We start from the raw sequence: 19,256 nt of genomic DNA on the forward strand, positions 1-19,256 counted from the left end.
TGAATTATACAGCTCAAATGTGCCATTGTTTCAGGATTGAACAATTCAATCTGTGTCTAACAGAATATCATTTCTATATCTGCTGCATGAACATGTGGTGGCCATAAAGAGCTAAAGATATCGATCACAATATCTTCTCTAACCTAAATATACCGTTCACAAAGATGAAGATGAAGGTTCAGTATGGACATATGGACACTCTCTGAGAATGGACATGTACGCAGGCAGATGCATGTTGTTTGCTCAACAGTCCCTTTCGCCTCGGCCTTTGGACGCCACACCCTGGCTTTGTTAACGCGGTCATAAAACAGGTCCTGTTGCGGCGAAGCCGTAGAGGAGATATGTTCTGCCCGTCAAGCTGAGCTTCTCTGTCACACCATTGATAAGAGAGTCCAGAGTGTGCTTGATAATGAAATAGCTCACAGTTTCTCAGCATGCACTCGTCTGTTATCCAGCGATGCCGTTACACTGTGCAAACAGCACCAGCTCCTGCTCGAGTGCCGTCTATTCACTCGCACGCTAGCAGTTCTTCTCCATTTCAATGAAGTGCAGATAAAACCCATCTGACATTTTCCTCAATGTGTTCCTCGAGTGAATATGAAAACACCTTCAATAAACCTGACAAATCAATGCTGGACACAAACAGCTCTGTTTCTGATATCCGTGGGAAGACTCGAGTAAACAAATATGAAAATGGATGGCAAGTCTGAAATGAATCTCTTTAAAACATATATTTTATTCATACAAATTACTTTAGAAATATACAGTTATTTGAATTCACTTTTACAATCTCAAAACATATTAAAGTTTACAGTGATGAGCAAAACAACAGCAGTAATAAAGTACTAGAGTAAAGAAACCGACGCGACCAGAGGAATATTACACCTTTCAGATTCATGTGTGCTTCAAATGTTACTTTTCAAAAGTTCTTGACTACTTTTTATTCGTATTTTTTCACAGTCTTTGTCACGGTTGTCACATTCGTGTTGTGTTTTCATTGATGGGTTGATTTGAAAGTACCCTGTGTGTAAAAGGGCTCTTTATAAAAACAGCTACCAGTCAAAGTCTGCACGTCTTCAGTACTCTTCTTTGATAGTCATTGGCATAGATGGTGATACCAGGCCACCACTGCTGCTTGTGACCATGGGAACATTGCCTGGCAGAGCTGAACCAGGTGGGGTTGGTGTGGTTGTGGATGCTGGCTGCGGCTGTTGCATCTTCTTTTTATTGACTTTCCTCTCTTTAGCACGCCGGTTCTGGAACCAGATCTTCACCTGCCAACAACATGCCATAAGTAGTACTGAAAAAAGGTTGTTCCTAGTAAAAGTTGCATTTGTTGCATTACACACCAGTGATCCCAATCAGCTTCTACACGCTTAAAAATAAAGGTTCCCAATGGGAGGGTTTTACAGCGTTGCCATAGAAGAAGCTTTCAGTTAACAGTTCTTAAAAGAAGCATTTTTTTTTGTGGAATAAAAATGTAAAGAAAGGCACTTTATTGGCATCTTTGGTTCTGTGAAGAACCTTTAACAACCATGGAAACTTTCCATTCCACAAAACTTTCTTTATAATGGTTCTTAAGATTATTCAAATGTTCTTCACATTCAAGAATAAAATGCGTCTTTTAAGAATTTTTCACTAAAAGGTTCTTTTAAAAGTGTACCATGGATAATAAAGGCTCAAGGAACCAAATATGTCAATAAAGAACCTTTTTAAAGTATGAAGAACCATTTGTACATTAAAAAGATTCCATGGATTTTAAAAGTTCTTCATGGAACAATAAATTCCAAAAGAACCTTTATTTTTAAGAGTGCATGAATAACATCCATGGAACCTTTCCATTCAACACAAGGTTCTTCACAAAAGAAAATGTTCTTAAGATGATTAAAATGTCCTTCTTATTCGAGAATGAAATGCTTCTTCTAAGAATTGTTTTTTGAAAGGTCCTTTAGGGAACGCATTTTGGAACCTTTATTTTTAAAAGTATGCCATGAATGTTAAAGGTTCTTCATGGAACCAAAAATGTCAATAAAGAACCTTTTTACAGTATGAAGAACCATTTGTACATTAAAAAGATTCCATGGATTTTAAAGGTTCTTCATGGAACAATAAATTCCCAAAATAACCTTTATTTTTAAGAGTGCATGAATAACATCCATGGAACCTTTCCATTCAACACAAGGTTCTTCACAAAAGAAAATGTTCTTAAGATGATTAAAATGTCCTTTTTATTCGAGAATGAAATGCTTCTTCTAAGAATTGTTTTTTGAAAGGTCCTTTAGGGAACGCATTTTGGAACCTTTATTTTTAAAAGTATGCCATGAATGTTAAAGGTTCTTCATGGAACCAAAAATGTCAATAAAGAACCTTTTTACAGTATGAAGAACCATTTGTACATTAAAAAGATTCCATGGATTTTAAAGGTTCTTCATGGAACAATAAATTCCAAAATAACCTTTATTTTTAAGAGTACATGAATAACATCCATGGAACCTTTCCATTCAACATAGGATTCTTTTTGTGGAAAAAATGGCTGAATGGCTTTTAACTGAAATGTTCTTTGGGATTTTTCTGTGGCATCACTGCAAACCCTCTATTGGAATATTTATTTTTAGGAGTGTACGTGAAGAATATGTTGTCTAAGAACATGATGACTGAAGACTGTATTAGAGCAGCTAACCTGTCTCTCTGACAGACCGAGTGTTGTTGCCAGTTCGGCCTTTCTTCTTATTGTGATGTAACGGCTGTAATGAAATTCTTTCTCCAACTCCAGACGCTGATGATCCGTGTACACTACCCGGTATTTGTCTTTTGTTCTGGTCTTCCCCCCTAAATGACAAACGGCATAACAAATTAATTTTTCATTAAAAGTCAAGTCAATTTTAAACAAATAATTGTGAATTAGTCCTTATCTACATGACCCTTTCCTTTTCACAGTATAGGCTCTGATGAGTATTTTATTTTTATTTTAGTGTACTTTATTTATTTTGCAACAAATTGCTTGGCATAAATCTAAATGTATTCTGTGTAAATCTGGTTCCTTTCAAGGCTTTTCTCCATTTTTATTTGAAGTATTTTTTTACTCACTAAACGTACAGAAAAAGATATGACTATAATTAATTATAATGTGATAGAAATAAAGAGTACAGTTTTTTGTTAATGTCGTTGTGTTTATCTTTTCTATTAAAAAGTAACTATGGGAACACAGTGTTTGCTCCCTTAATCAAGCCAATCGTTAAGAGCACACATATATAAAACACCAAGATGTCCATGTTATAAAGGTCTTTGGAATCATGTCTCTATATTTCAAACTTAGTTTACCCTGTCAGCGGCAAGAGTGGACTTAAGTGGCTACCAAGTTAAATATTAAAACATGAACGGCAAAGGGAAGGACAGCGCCTGTCTAGGGCAACAGCCACAGAGGGAGGAACTCCAGATAATTAGGCTTCTCAACCATAGCATCTTCACTGAAAATCTCACTAGAGGCCATAATCTCTGGGTATCATTAACCCGGCCTAGCGACTCTCACAATCCTCCATTTAAAAAGCCAGGTATTTAATTGTGTTATATAAACTACATCTTAGTGATTGGAACTTTAAAATAATAGTAGCAGTGAGCTAATAACATCATTTGGGCTTGGCTCCAGACTTCTCAATAAGATCGTCTGGTTACTTAATTTTTTTGCCAAGTATGGTTATCCATTCTCAGGGTTTGTGCTCTGCATTTAACCCATCCTAAGTGCACACACAGAGCAGTGAACACACACACCGTGAACACACACCCGGAGCAGTGGACAGCCATTTTTGCTGCGGCACCTATGCTGAGGTTTGGTGCCTTGCTCAAGTGCACCTAAGTCGTGGTATTGAGGGAGGAGAGAGCAAGTGTACATTCACCTACAATTCCTGCTAGACATGAGACTCGAACCCGCAACCTGTAGGTTTGAGTTGTACGAGTCTAACTCTTTAACCATTACGCCACGACTTCCCCGAAAACGTTGTATGTTAACTGATGTTAACTGTTTTGAGGAATTGCCTCAAGATTGTAATTTATGGTATATCCATTTTTTTGGTGGATAAAGTGTTTGAACAGAAATAGGTCTAACTAAATTTTTAACTTTTCTTAAGCGTGCCTGAGATTGTCATGGCATGGCATACATATGAGGAGGAATTGAGAGTTAATTGTTGCCCCTGTTCCAGTCATAATAGAGAGGATCCTGAGCTGACAGATATATATATATATACCTTATTAACAATGTGCTGAAATATCAGAATTTTTTTTTAGAACTTGCAGTAATTACAATAATTCCAAATCTCCTTGGTCGGAAACATTAGCCCCAACTGTACATGTAAACATTAAATTTTATTTTCATATTTTTGTTCAGTTTTCACAAAGAATTGAAGTTTTAACAGCAGGCATTTGGAGACATTTCCTCCAGTCCTGTGAATTGCCTTCTTGATTTTTTTTTTTCCTGTTACATTTTGTGTTGTTTTCTAAAAAAGGCATAATCCTATAAATAATTAATGTTTTTATTTATTTTTTATTTTCTATACATTTTTTTGTTGTTCATCCTTTCTGCTGCTTTATTAGCTACTAAATGTTAATTGCACATGCGCATCCGTGTATTCAGCAACTTCTCTGCATCCGGATAGAAAAGAACAAAGAGTGACATCAAAGCAAAGAAAGTCACACAAATCACTATATTAGCATGACAAACAAGTGAATACAGAAGAGTTTGCTTCTAAACCATTACAGGACCGAGTTTAGCAGTGGTTTTCACGTTACATGTTCATAACAGGCCTTTTTTATTTTATTTATTTATTTTTACCTTTTTTATAATTTACCCTTTTTTGCAATCACGATAGTTAATAGTCTCTATAATAATCATTATATTGCATTTTTCAAAATATAATAATTTCATTTATAGATTTCAAAAACGCACCTGAGTTTGACGGCGGCGCGCTCCGACGCATCCAGTCGTAGGGGTTCCGTCTCTGAGAGTTGGGCGAAAGCTGACCGACTGATGTGTTTAAGGAGGATGGAAGAAGGCCTGGCGCTTGAACAGAAGAAAACTCTGGAGGACTGAAGCCCAGCTGACCAGTGCTCGAGGTCGAAGCTCCAGTTCCCGGCCCGTAAGGTGTCCATTCCTCTCGCGGAGGAGGGTACGCGGGATTCCAGGCTCCTGTTTGGCTGTGGTGAGGGTCGTTGGTAATTCCAGGGACGTGATGGTATCCTGTGAAGTCTGGATATTGAGGAGGTGCGGGGACAAAATTCTGAGGGTTCAGGTTTAGGCTGGGGTGTCTTACGGAATTCGAGTACATACTGGTGTCCTTCTCCAAGAGATAACTCACGTACATTTTTCCGCCGGATGACTCCAGTGCATAATATGCACCCAAACAATTGATCTTGGCTCCTTAGACCCAGGTTTCCCTATAACCTGACGGTTCCTCTACCTGGCCAGATTCTCTGAACCCTCCAGCCTCGGTGGCTGCTAAAGGTTGAGATATTGACGTCACTTTTATGATCATGCTGATCACCCTCCCACGGTATAGAAACTGCCTTGGTGATGTTCCAACTCAGAGAGGTCCACGAATCTAAACATATTAGTATAGGTCTACATGCACTCTAAATACGTTAGGAAAGTGTAAAAATGGCATGACATTTAAAACGACAACATGTATACATTTACTGTTGTAAGAAATATTTAGCTCATTACTTGCGAATAAAATATAAATAAGCCTATTGTATTTAACAAAGAATCATCAGCTATTTTTAAGGTAAATAGGCTTTTGTTCATTTTTATTTTTTGATTATTTTCAGAAATACAAATGTTAGCTGCATACGGGAATTCCCAAAATGCCTTGTGCGCACCATCATGGTTCGATTTTATTTCAAGTTCAAGTTACTCTTATTTTTGTTTTTGCAATATATTTGGTGTTTGCTATACATTTATGTTGTTTAGTTGAATGCTATTTTTGCATAAGCCTTTTTTATTGGAAACATGACAGGAGCTAATTATCATGAATTTTAATTCTTATGTGGCCTTCCGTTTTGCGACATGCTTTAATTTCATTTTACATAGAAAATAAGAATAGCCCAAAACATGTATTTTATGATTTAATGACATGAACTGTAAAATATACTGTGACTTAAATACCGTGCCGTAATACAGTGTCACTGTATTTTTATGATACGATGCATGCATTTATCAAAACATTATTATTGCAATCTATATACATAATGTTATAAGCATGTATTAGTTTACACACACCGACACACGCATTCGATTATCAGTGTCTACAGTGCGAACAAGACAAAGATCATGGCCGTAATATGATAATTTTCGATTTTACGGGGTGCATGTTTTAAATGTGCATTTTAAGACCGATTATATACAATCACATTATTAATACAATGAATGCTATAAAACTTAAATGTATTTTTGTGAACTGTACACATGGAACAGCCATCGGCGCATGACAAAATGAAAGATTAGACATGATTATTTTATAGTAGCACATTAAATATTATAATACATTAAATACTATATAGTATGTGTTGTTAAATTACGTAAGAATGGCTGCATTTTAAGAATCCATGTCTTCTGCACGGAAGACCAAGACCATAATTTCACCTGGACTTTCAAAGCATTTAATCTATGAGCCAGTTTTCAAGAAACTGGACAGAGATTAAACTAATATAGCCTACCAAATTATTTCAGGATGTCTCCTATCAGTTTTATGATATGAAAACATCTAAAACACACGGCCATAAAATTATGAGCTGTCCAAAAAAATAAAAATAAATATAAAAATAAAATGAAAACATTTGACACCTGGACATAAGTGATGTAGTCTAAACCATGTCATAAAAACTGAAATGCATGATCATTTATATTGCACGTGCATGCTGCTGCTCAATAGTAGCCTATTTCTGATTGTGTTCATGTTGTAAAGACTAACAAGTGTGTGTTTGTGGGCTATTACATTTATAATCGTAGCTTTTATTTCAGTGTTCGGCTAGAAAACGGTTGTCTATTGATAAGATAACGACGTGGAATATACTTTCTTACATTTGAAGTGGTTTACATCCTATTTTTATTGTATTCAACTGACCTATATCTTAAAAGGAGTTACTTAAAATAGGCTACACACGATTTATCAAGTTATTCTTCAGGATTCAGTCATTTCTCACTGAGGATAAATGTTAGTTTATAGCTTTTCCTCTTCACTTTAAAGACAGGCATATCACAGATGCATCTGAAAACATGCAAACACTTTACAGTCCATTAGGTACACCGATAAATAAACATGCTTCTCCGATCCCATGTAAAAGACATCGAGGAAACAGAATAATGCAAACGATTTTGGTCAGTTCAGAAGGAGGACAGGGGTTCAAAGCGATCTGGGAGGATTTAGAGGTGTGGGGTCACATTTCACATCCAAGTGTGACTTCCTTGTAATTGAAATGGGAAGAGCTTTCGGGAAAAAGAGAGAGAATATCGACTCGGGGGTGATTGTTAATATAAAATCAAAATCTACATTTTATTCATTTAAATAAAAATATATTAACAAATAGGACATGTATTTCAATATTGAATAAAATGCTGATTAATTTGTTTTGTACACTGTAATTTCTGTATTTGCAGTGGAAGCACTTGTCTTGCTTAAAAGAGTGTTTGGATAGAAAAATAACCCTAAACAGAGCAAGAGTGTAACGAATGCTGATGGCTGATAATAATGCGGGGAATGGACTCAAGAGAGTTCGCTGCCCTTGTTAACAGTGCTGATATAAAAGTATCATTAAATTTATACGTGCATTTACATTTCAGCATTCGAGATCAGCGCTCAGTGCTTCCATATTCTGATAATAAGAGGTAAAATTAAAGAGTTAAAAAAAAGCTATGCTTGTTTAATGGGTATGCGAACAACATCTGAATTTGTTCCTTCTTACCAGGAGAAATAACCTATATTTACTTTAGCAAATTAATAAAAACTAAATGCCTATATTTGACTTGCTTTAGCCTATTAATTGCAGTAACTTGTCTTTATAACAAAACAAATAGCTACAGTAAAGCATGTCATAACTAGTGAATTTCAAATGTATAAGGTTGCATTTGTATTTTATTTTCGGCTAAACAATACTAGGCAAGGCTGTGGTTGCACATTATCGTAGGCTTAAGTCGTACTATAGAAACGATCATATGAATTATTTTAGAATTACGGACTGTTTAAAAAACAAAAACCTTAGTAGTGGTTGAAAGTCGTTTTAGATTGAATGCCAAGGCCGACAGTCTCATGCAGTCACCTGCAGGACAACCACGAAATCACACCTAAACCTAATCCTGTTTTGATGGTTATTACACAGTGGCTTTATTCCATTTCTGTGGCTTTAGCAATTTAAGTCCATTTTGTTGTTTATTTAGTCAGTTCAGTAATGCACAGAATAAATGCATAAAATAATTTAAGTAATTTAGCTGAAAAATAAATGAAAGATTAATAATATTTGCCAAAATAAATACAATTTCACTGTATTTAATTTGTGTTTGGGCACATAATATATACAAATGTATGAACATTTTTCATAGCCCTATTTACTTAATCTCACACACACACACACACACACACACACACACACACACACACACACACACACGGATGAATGTTGATAACCAAACAATTGCTGGCATTGACTTCCACAGTATGTTATGGAAATATTATGGAAGTCAATAGGGACCATGAAAATTGTTTGGATACTGACATTCTTCAAAATATCTTCTTTTTTTTGCCGAACTGTCCCTTTAAGAAACGTCTGCTACATTTTTCCAAATATGTTCTGATGAAGAAAGTAATCTTATTTTTTTATAATCTTTATTTTGGGGGGTGGGGGACTATTCCTTTAAGGCAGTCTTGTTTTGCCAGGAAGCAGAGGCACATCACACATACTGCATGTTCTTTGATAGCACATGTGGATTGTGCTTTGGTTTGTGTCATGCATGATAAGACTGTCCTTCTGTACTGTGAGAAGCAGGAGCAAGAGGATGCATTCAGCCAGTAGCTCCAAAACCTACAGCCTCCTATAGAATTCCCCTTTGTTTGTTTTTTCCTCATTGTTTTGTGTAGCCAACTGGGTGAAGCATGAATGCCTTCAATATCCGCAAAGTGATAAAGAAAGAGAGAACACCTTCTGAAAAAGACGTGCACTTAATTGTACTGAATGTGCACTTGTAGTGTACTTGCAGCGCACTTTGTAATCGCATACAATTAGAAATTTTACTTTAAGGTATACTCTAAATCATTATGTCGTAATCATCTTTTATTGTGCTTCAAGTACACTTGTTTTTGAGCGCATGTGAAAAGTACTTGGTTATAATTTTTTCTGTTGTGTTACTTGGTATTACATTTAAAGTTAATATAATTTACTAAATTGCAACTTATTACAACAACATTATTACAAAAGTGTAATTACAAATATACTTAGATTTGACCCTCGTTTTAAGTTGTAATAGAAATGAAGTTAAAACATGAATTAGTAGGCTACACTGAAGTACTAGTACGCATTGTATTTAGACGAGAAGTCATTATGAAAGTACTAAACTCCTACTTAAGTGAGTCAAAAAGCACTCTTAATTTCAACTATTGCCTTTAATATAAAGTATAATGTAAACTATAATACATTTTGATTTAAATGTAAAAAAGTGTCTGAAAACATTACATTCAGTCCTTTTAAAGGTATGCAAAAACACATCTTTTTCACAAGGGGGCAGTACTAGTATCTAGTTTTGCAAAGCATTGAATACCTAATGAGGCCATCGGAGACTTCCATTCATATACCCTCCATGTTTCTGTGTGAAGAACAATGAGGCATATTTCAAAATTATATATTCAAATGCAAAACAAATGACATAAAATATGAACACCTCTGCACAATATTTTTCCCCAAAACCACTGAATTTGAAACTGTAGCAAGAATCAGAACAGCCAATTTTTTTTTTCTGTTTATTGTCCGTCACCTGTTTACACCCTTCAGAGGGCAGAGGGTGGTTTGTGGAAAGCTTTGAACAGTCATACAGTTCCACAAGGAGGTCACGAAATGGTACTGGACCTTATCATCCATCCACCAATGCCATGTGCTACAGGGGACTGCCTTCACACTGTATAATGAATGAAATATCCTGTCAGTCTGAACAAACAGCTTGTACTTATAATAAAGTATTGAAATGCAGTGATGTCTCTTCATGGTCTCCTGGTGCTCAGCAGCGCAAGCATTTGAATTCTGCATTACAGTCTGACACAAATAGGATGCAAAAACAGTTGAAACAACAGAGGTCTGTAGGTGTTCAAGCCATTGCTGTAATATTGTTTCACAGTTAATAAAATTTCACCAAATATTGCAACATTGCATTAACTTGACCTTTTAAAACCTTATAAAACAATACAATTAGAAAAACAGTAACCTGTATCAGTACAATTGTAGTATTATTCTTATACATGCATGTTTTATACGCTCACATAAATTGAGAGATATTTGTATTTTTAGACTTGTTACATTACAGAACTATAGATGTCAGCTTTAAAAAAGGCTACCAAGTAAATGCTTCTGTTGAGCTGTATTTATTGTAAATAAAGACATCTGCAGACAAGAGGTCATGAACTAAACCAAACTTGACCAATGTGAGCATTTGTAGTTAAAAAGTATATCATTTATTTGTCAGCCCTTATTGCATTGATTACATTGAAGCTGTCTAAATGTACTTTGGAGGACTGTTGAAAATAGTCTTTGATGAGCATGCTTTCCTCCGAAACCTTTCTCTTCGCCTGTGGAAAGAAAGTCATGTACATCTTGGATGGCCTGGGTGTACTATTCCTTTTTAAGTCTTATGGTCAGCAGTTAAGTTGATTATTGTAAGTGATGTCAAATAGCAAAAGAATCCTATATTTGTTTTGACATGATCTTTAAATTTAACTTCTTGAAGAATGATTGTAATTTGCAGAGCCTACATTTCTTCCTTTTGCGATTCTTCCCTCTCCTGTAATAAATTCCATCCCAGTTTTCCTCCTCTTCGTCGTCGCCCACCCAAGGTCTCCACGCACCTCCGTTCAAACTGGGGTTAGCGCGGGCATCGTCTGGTGGGTAGCGGACCGGTATTGCCGTGCAATTGTAAACCGCTAGCCGTCTTAGCAGCTCCTTGACGACATCAGGCCTGTGTGCTGCTAGGTCATGCCGTTCACAAGGGTCACCTGTAACATTGAAGAGCCAAACAGATTTCCTTTTTTTCTCAATCTGTCGCTCCAGATGCCACCAGCTGCTAGGGAAGTTTGTAAGCACCTGAGGCGGCACCCAATCACCGTGGCCAGGGTCACCCGTCAAGAGCTTCCAGTCGCCCACTCTAATGGCTGCTTGCACGGTGGTGTCCCACAATCCATATCCGTCCTTGAACGAGCCCCGACTGTGCCGATGAAGAGGGTCGATGTTGTGAAGAATTTCCAGTCGTGGGGATTCCTTTCCTTCGCTGATGGTAGGCCAAACATCAAACCCGTCTAACCCCTGATGCTGCGACACATTGCCCCCAGCAAGTCCAACTAGGGTTGGATACCAGTCAGTAATGTGTATAAGGGCTCTGCTGACCCTTCTTCGTTGGCGTATTAAGGGACTGTGCACAAACCCCACTCCTCTAATGCCACCTTCCCAGTATGTTCCCTTGCACCCTCGTAGGGGCCAGTTACTGCCCCCTGTTAATGGCTGGGCTCCATTGTCAGTGGAGAAGATGACGACGCTATTACGGTAGAAGCCATACTTGCGCAGTGCGTAAGTTATATTCCGGACCGCCTCGTCAACGATAGAAACCATGGCCGCGTATTTCCTGCGGGGAACGTTGCCCATGCGGCGGTACGGATAGATGTATTCTTTGGGTGGCTTTAGAGGTGTATGCACCGCCTGAAGGGAAAGGAAGATAAAAAGAGGCTGACTGGTTGAGTCGTGTGTTGCTAAGATTTTGCGCACTCTCTGGGTGTAGAGGTGAGTTGAGTACTTTCCCCCTTTCCCCCATGCCACTGACTCACCTTCGTGGAGGTCAAAGCCACACAATGACTTGCCGTCGCATGAGCCGTATGTATAATAATCCACGCTGCCGGTCAACGAACCGAAGAAGGTGTGAAAGCCACGACGTGTGGGCAAACAGTCTTTCCGATAGAAGCCCAAATGCCACTTCCCCACCATGTGAGTGGAGTAACCAGCTTCCTGTAAGCGTTGAGGGAGTGTGACCACATCCAGAGGGAGGCAGCTGGGTTGACGTGGTCTGATGATGGAGTGCTGGAGGCCAGTGTGAATTTGATATCTGAAGAAAGCATAAATAAATTCCCAATGCTTAGACACGGAGGAAAAAAATATAAGAATTTAACAATAAGGTCTTGTTTATGGCTGTTATGAACTAAAAATTGACCCGGTTTACTTTCTGAATAAACATCCTAATCTAAGGGGCCGTTCATACAGAACGCATATTTGCATCTAAAATGCGAGGCGCAGTGCTCAGGAATGGTTTTTAAAAAAGCGCAGCACAGAATGCTTTCTTCGACTTGTTGCCGTCAAATAAAACAGTTGCCATGCCTACTTGCTACTGTAAAGAAAAGCTTTCAATGCTTGCCCCGCTTCCGGGGTCTTTTAATTGGTCTATTGTTTTGGAACTGACATTGATGAGCGGCGGTTAGTGTAAAAGTTGAAATTCTTTTAACTTGACACGGTGTCTTAAAAATGTGGTGCATATGTTCGAGATGAGAGTGCAATGGTCATACAAGTCCATCTAGAGCGTGTTTAGAAAAACAGAATGGAATGGAAAAATGTATTCTGTGTGAACAGCCCCTTATGGTGCACAATTGATCAGTGAACATTATTGTGTGTCTACATACTCGTTATCAAATGCAATAAGTGTTACATATACATCCCTCCTTTTTGACTAATCTCCCTTTATTTTTCACAGTCTGGATGGATAAAATCAGTGCCCGCTGTCTTGGAAAACAGCAAAGGACTAAAGTTTTTCCAGGAACATACAGCTTAAAAATAACTTTAAAAACAAAGCACAAACATATACATGCACAAGACTTCACGGATCATTGGACATGTGACACAAATCAAGTTCAGCTAATAAAGGTGCTTAACTAAAGCAAAAAAACACTAGAGATGCAATACTTTGCGCTGCGATTAAATATGGGGTGCAACAGTGTGTAAAGAGTACCAGAAAACCATACTTGAGTGAAAGTACAGATACCTTACAGTGAAAATTGCTCCACTACAAGTTCCAAAACAACTTTAGTAAAAGTCTACCCCCGGTTTCACAAACAAGGCTTAAGTCTAGTCCTAGACTAAAATCTAAGTCTCATCTGAAAGAAACTTGCTCTGACTGTTCTTAAAATATATCAGTGCCTTTGGTTTGCCTCAAGACGCACACCAGTAATGTTTTTTTCTAAATACATTTATAAAAATTACTTAAATGTCTTAATTGAACTATGGCCTAATCCTGGTTTTTTATTTAATAAAACAAAAAAGTCAAATGAATAGTTCATCCAAAAATGTAGACAAGTTTGTTTTTCATCGAAACAATACATATTCATAATAGCATTCCATCACTTGCTCACCAATGGATCCTCTGCAGTTAATGGGTGCCGTCAGAATGAGGGTCCAAACAGCTGATACAAATATTGTTGCTTCTGACTAAAATATGCTATTGACTAAATATCAACGCTATTACTTTCTCCAGTGGGGAAAAAATGTCTCTTCTGATTCAGAAGAGAAATATGCACAGAACAAGCACTGTTTACAAGCCAAAACTTTTCTAAACAAATATGTGGAGATTTTCACTAGAGGAAGTGTTATTATAGATGACTCATATTTTAGCCAGAAGCGATGATTTATTAAGTTAAAAATAATGATGGATTTGTTTCTTACAAACAGCTTGTGGCTTCTCAAGATGTTAACTGATGGACTAGAGCGGTGTGGATGATGATTTTATTAGCTGTCTGGACTCTCATTCTGACGGCACCCATTCACTGCAGAGCATCCATTGCTGAGCAAGCGATAGAATGCTACATTTCTCCAAATCTGATGAAGAAACAAACTCATCCTCTACATCTTGAATGACCCGAGGGTGAGAAAATTTAAGCAAATTTTCATTTTTGAGTGAACTATTCCTTTAAAATGGTCCATCTGTTTTATAGGGTCTTATCTTAGGGTCTAATAGAGTCAACTGACCTATACCAGATCAAATACACAGTGAAAAAAACATTTAATATTCAATTTATATTAGTTATCAGTTATGTTTATTAGTGTTTTATGTTTAATGCATTGTTGTGGTGTCATGTATGATTGCGTTTGTGTGTAGGCCACAATTATACACACCATCTAGGCTATATATTACTATATATATCTCAGCTACTTGCGATGCATTTTTGATATTCTGTGTAAATAAGGTGATGAGGTGAATGACCTGCCTGTGATGAGCTGGCTGCGGGACGGAGTGCACAGCGGCTGGACATAGTAATTCTCCAGGCGCACTCCCTCTGAAGCCAGCTTATCCAGCGTCGGGCTGCGGACGTCTCTACTGTGATACCCGATGTCATTGAACCCCTGGTCATCTGTCAGTATGAAGATGATATGTGGAGGTCGTTTGGGTCTGAAAGCTGAAGCTTGTTCAATCCGTAAGCGCTCGACGTCTTCTCTGCTCGATCCCAAGTCACTGCAAGACGCAGAGGTTTGTAGACTCAGAATGAAGAGTCCGAAGAGCACGAATAATGCCATCCACTTCACGAAGAGTTGCAACTATCAATCTTTAATAGCTAGCAGCAGAATCCTCGGGCTTTGCTCAAAGCCTTCTTGCCGTCAGCGCGACGTGGCGTTTGCTGCTGGGTGGATTCCACCATACGTCTCCAAAACCCAGTCGACCTACTGACCAACAAACCACGTCTCACCTATGGAACGCAAAATATGTCATATTGTGCAATTTGTCAAAATCGGCTATTTTTTTTTTAATCAAGCAAAAAATCCGTTCATTTCGTACCACAAAAGGCTATATACACTGAGATTTAATGCGTCTTGGACTGACAAAGAGCATACAAAGTAGAGTTTTCTGTGATATTAAAACCAGCCCCTCCTTTCTTTTTTCTACACGGTCCAACCCCATCATGACGAAGGCGGTAAGAACTGAATAGTCGATTGTCTATCTCTTAAAGCCTCTTGAGATTTGAGACGATGTTAGACTGTGGTCGTTTCATGCCTTTTCTCCCCTTATATAATTACACACATATCCATCATTTAAAAACATAGTTCACCCAAAATGAGAATTTTGCTATTGTTTACTCACTCTCAGTTCATAACCTGTATGAGTGCCTTCTGTCCAGCACAAAACAAGGTATTGACATTTTCAAAGAAAAACAGTTGACAGCATTGACTTCCATATTTTTTCCATACTATGGAAATCAATGGCTACTGTGATTGGATATTGTTAAGCGCTGAGCAGTTTTGTGAGTAACGCAAGTTATGTAATCAGATTACTTTTTTCAAGTAACTAGTAAAGTAACGCATTACTTTTTAATTTACAACAAAATATCTGAGTTACTTTAAGTCTCCTGTCCCCATGTTGGGAGAAATCGGAGGTACAGAGGTGTTGTATGAGCTGTGAACATGATGTTTCTGTAGTTCTAGACTAAACGTCAACATGTATTAATTCATCTCACTCACAAAAAAACTGATTTATTCCTCAAAATGAATTAAAACAGTGAAGTGCAAACTCAGAATATGACTCAAACCTGCAATAATTAAATATGTTAAATAACACAAATGTATCTAATCCCATTTTATTAACCAATGTCTTTGCTGCTGACCTTTAATGATCCAGTTCAACCTACTAATAAGGAAAAATTACTTTAGATAAACTAATAATTGTGCTTCATTGTTTTTTTTTAAATTGCTGAACAGTGTTGAACCTTCTTCTCCTGCGTTCTGTACAGACGTGAATTTACTTTTCCTTCAGCCTGAGGTTTATTCAGTACACTTTTTGGCGTTAAAGCGCTTTTACATTTGCTATAAATAGAACTTCTTATATTAAACACAAACAATCAAGCCCTGCTCATATTTAAAAAGTAACGCAAAAGTAGCACAAAAGTAACAACGCATTACTTTCCATAAAAAGTATCAAAGTAAAGTAATTAGTTGCTTTTTAAGGGAGTAATGCAATATTGTAATGCATTGCTTTTAAAAGTAACTTTCCCCAACACTGGTGCGGAGTAATATTAATGAACAACCTGTACTTACTATAAGGTTTGGTTTGATTGAAAGTAATTATGCATCATTTTCTATTACTGTGTAACTATGTGACATGCATATAAGTATACAGTGGCACTTCAGATCAAAATACATAATCAATATACCAAGCACAATCTTTAAGCAATTTGACAACACACCATTTCATGTGGAATGGGAAAAGCATTAAATTAAGCAAGCCATGTGCCCCCAAACCAACATCATTGCTCATTACTTTTTTGTGCTATTTTAGCCACTGCAATATGTATTTAAAAAGTACACAGAGTAAAAATAAAATAGCACACAAAAAAAGTAACAATATGACAGGATTTCCATGTCATCTCAAGGAGTGATATAATCTTATGGGAAATACTTCAGAGTTGTATAATGTCCAATCTTTACATTTGCAGAAACCTTCTGTAAATATGCATTTGGTGGTGCTGTTGTATTGCCTACGCAATGAACAATGACAGAAACACAAAAAAACAATCAAGATCTTTAGAGTACACATTTATTTTAAATTTTGGACACAAATAACATTATTTGACATCAGGATGTTTACTTAGGGCTTTGCATTTACTACTGATTCAAGTGCTTTGGCCACTTGGTCGGCGTTCATGTTGTCCAGTGAAACACTGTGTTCTTTACCAAAACCTGGACAGAGAGATACATCATTATGCTTATGTGGTCATTTGTATGAACATGCTTTAGTTTTCTGGAGTATCTTCCTACCATATCGTGCCCACAGCACGGGCTGAACTCCAGAGCACTCTCGGATCAGAATGGGGAACTCCGGGTTTGCCTTCTTCAATGTCACATAATGCTGCTCAATAAAATCCCTAAAATAAGAACAACAAATAAGAAAGACTAAGACATAAGAATAAAGGTCCTTGCTCACCGAGTCCGAAATTTTCATATGCATTTTTTTGTTTTTTTAATTCGCCATGCTTTCCTATCAAAATGCTTGCTACAGATGCGAAAACGCAGAAACCTGATCAGAATTTTTTTTTTTTATGACGGACGAACGTTTAGGAGGCAGTGTGTAAACGTGATTGACACAACATGAGGTCGTATTTATTTTTTAACATGCAAAAATTTCAGACTCAATGTGAAAAGACTAGTTAAAAAATAAAAATTACAACGGTCATCAGGCCACAAAATCCATTTATCAATTTTAATAATTCTAATATGCTGATTTTGTGCACAAAAGCATTTATTATTATCCATGTTGAAAGCAGTTTTTGCTACTTAATATATTTGTGGAAACAGTGACACATAAGCCATTGTTTAAAGCAACGCATTAAACTGATTAAAACGAGAAAGTAACGACATTTAAAATGTTACAAAATATTTCTATCAAATAAATGATGTTCATTAATCTTTCTATTCATCACAGAATGCTAAAAAAATTATAAGGGTTTCCACAAAAATATATTAGAAATAAATATGTAATTAAAGAAAAACTGTTTTTAATAATAACAAGAACCAGTAATAAATAATAACTGAGCCCCAATAATAGTCGAACACCAAATCAGTATATTAGAGTGATTTCTGAAGATCATGTGACACTGAAGACTGGAGAAATGATGCTGACAAATCAGCTTAAATTATGTTTTAAAAAAATATATTCAAATAAACTTATTTTAAATTGTAATAATATTTCACAACATTAATGCTTTACTGTATGTTTGAGCAAATAAATGCAGTCCAGGAAAGACTTCTTTTAAAAACAATTAAAAAACAACAAGGACAACTACTAAAAAAAATAATTTATTTATTAATCAAATAATTAATACAAAAACTTTTTTGGCAAATGTGTTTGCAATTTATCCTATAGTTTAACGTTACTTCCGAGATGTTTTAGCAATGCACATCTTGATTATTCACTGAACAACATATATATATACATACATACATATATAGACATATAGATATCTAGACATATACATATATAGAGATATAGATATCTAGGCATATACATATATACATATATAGATATACATATATATATATATATATATATGATTGTGAACATCTCATTGTTTATTTGATGACTGGAAGAGTTCTTCCAGGACAGAGTGTGGCCAATAATGATTTAAATGTATAATTATTAGCCTCTTGAAGTTATATCAGTACGAACGAACCCTGAGCTCTGAATTAACCTACGAGCAGTAATAATGAACCAAAGATAGTCGGTTTTCAGACTTTACAGCCTCTATAGAGGACCGTTACTCTCCTACAAAAACATACAAATCCATCAGTAAAAAGCGCCAGTACTGCACCTGCTTCCCTGACTGGCAGCTGATATCTGGCATAAATGCAGGCGGACCTCACGCAGATTTTTTGACAGATTTGAGCCGATTCCACGAACCACCGCCGCCGCCATGACTGTCACCTTCAGGAACAGCAGTGCTCTTCTTCTTCTTCTGTTGTTGTTTAGCGGCCGCTGGCCAAACCGGCTTCATCTGCAGTACCGCCACCTACTGACTGGACGGTATACGTTCCTGTTTCTTTCAGAAAATGCATCAGCAACGCACCCAAATGATTTTTTTCTTCTTTAAATGTTTAATTTGTCTTAAAAAAAGGCAGTTACTAACAAGTGGCTAAATGGGAATTAGGCAGTCGAGGACCTTAAACAAGCTCATCTAATCACTTATCTCCAGTATTGGGGAAAGTTACTTTTAAAAGTCATGCATTACAATATTGTATTACCCCTAAAAAGTAACAAATTGTGTTACTTAGTTAAAAAAGTAATGTATTACTTTTTTAAACCTGGGCTTGCCTTGCTTGTTTGTTTTTAATAGCTAAAAAAGTTATTTTACAAATGTAAAAGCCCTTTCACACCAAAAGTGAAGTGAATACGCTTCAGGCTGAGGGCAGTGTAAAATCATGTCTGTACAGTAAAGAGCGCAGCTCAAACAAAATGCATGAAGAAAATGACTCGGGAGAAGAAAGTTCAGCACTGTTCA

At 36.7% G+C, this 19,256-nt stretch overlaps 3 protein-coding genes across 3 annotated transcripts; all 3 read right to left on the reverse strand.

Moving 5' to 3' along the window:
- Positions 1-1,076: 1,076 nt before the first annotated feature.
- Positions 1,077-5,354, reverse strand: cdx1b (caudal type homeobox 1 b; the record flags this gene model as incomplete). The annotated part of the gene is made up of 3 exons (XM_079404747.1): positions 1,077-1,274; positions 2,681-2,829; positions 4,940-5,354. The coding sequence occupies 3 exons, from the start codon at positions 5,352-5,354 to the stop codon at positions 1,077-1,079; spliced, it is 762 nt and encodes a 253-aa protein (XP_079260873.1).
- A 4,646-nt stretch (positions 5,355-10,000) lies between these two features.
- arsib (arylsulfatase family, member Ib) lies at positions 10,001-15,741 on the reverse strand. Its single transcript, XM_079405468.1, has 2 exons — positions 14,477-15,741; positions 10,001-12,334 (listed from the first exon to the last, which is right to left on the reverse strand). Exons 1-2 carry the CDS (start codon positions 14,785-14,787, stop codon positions 10,930-10,932), a joined length of 1,716 nt encoding a protein of 571 aa, XP_079261594.1. The 5' UTR covers positions 14,788-15,741; the 3' UTR covers positions 10,001-10,929.
- Positions 15,711-18,708, reverse strand: ndufa2 (NADH:ubiquinone oxidoreductase subunit A2). The gene is made up of 4 exons (XM_079405469.1): positions 18,570-18,708; positions 17,020-17,126; positions 16,850-16,941; positions 15,711-16,739 (listed from the first exon to the last, which is right to left on the reverse strand). The coding sequence occupies exons 1-3, from the start codon at positions 18,671-18,673 to the stop codon at positions 16,850-16,852; spliced, it is 303 nt and encodes a 100-aa protein (XP_079261595.1). The 5' UTR covers positions 18,674-18,708; the 3' UTR covers positions 15,711-16,739.
- Between the last annotated feature and the right edge of the window lie 548 nt (positions 18,709-19,256).

Source organism: Barbus barbus (assembly GCF_936440315.1).
Source record: "Barbus barbus genome assembly, chromosome: 43".
Lineage (NCBI taxonomy): Eukaryota > Metazoa > Chordata > Actinopteri > Cypriniformes > Cyprinidae > Barbus > Barbus barbus.

Excerpts from the sequence above, each read along its gene's own strand:
- arsib (XM_079405468.1), bottom strand. The coding sequence starts at position 14,787 with ATGGCATTATTCGTGCTCTTCGGACTCTTCATTCTGAGTCTACAAACC. Across the intron at positions 12,335-14,476 it reads AGCCAGCTCATCACAGGCAG|ATATCAAATTCACACTGGCC; the intron begins GTCATTCACCTC and ends TGCTTTCTTCAG.
- ndufa2 (XM_079405469.1), bottom strand. The coding sequence starts at position 18,673 with ATGGCGGCGGCGGTGGTTCGTGGAATCGGCTCAAATCTGTCAAAAAAT. Across the intron at positions 17,127-18,569 it reads GCTGCCAGTCAGGGAAGCAG|GGATTTTATTGAGCAGCATT; the intron begins GTGCAGTACTGG and ends TTCTTATTTTAG. Across the intron at positions 16,942-17,019 it reads CGTGCTGTGGGCACGATATG|GTTTTGGTAAAGAACACAGT; the intron begins GTAGGAAGATAC and ends CTCTCTGTCCAG.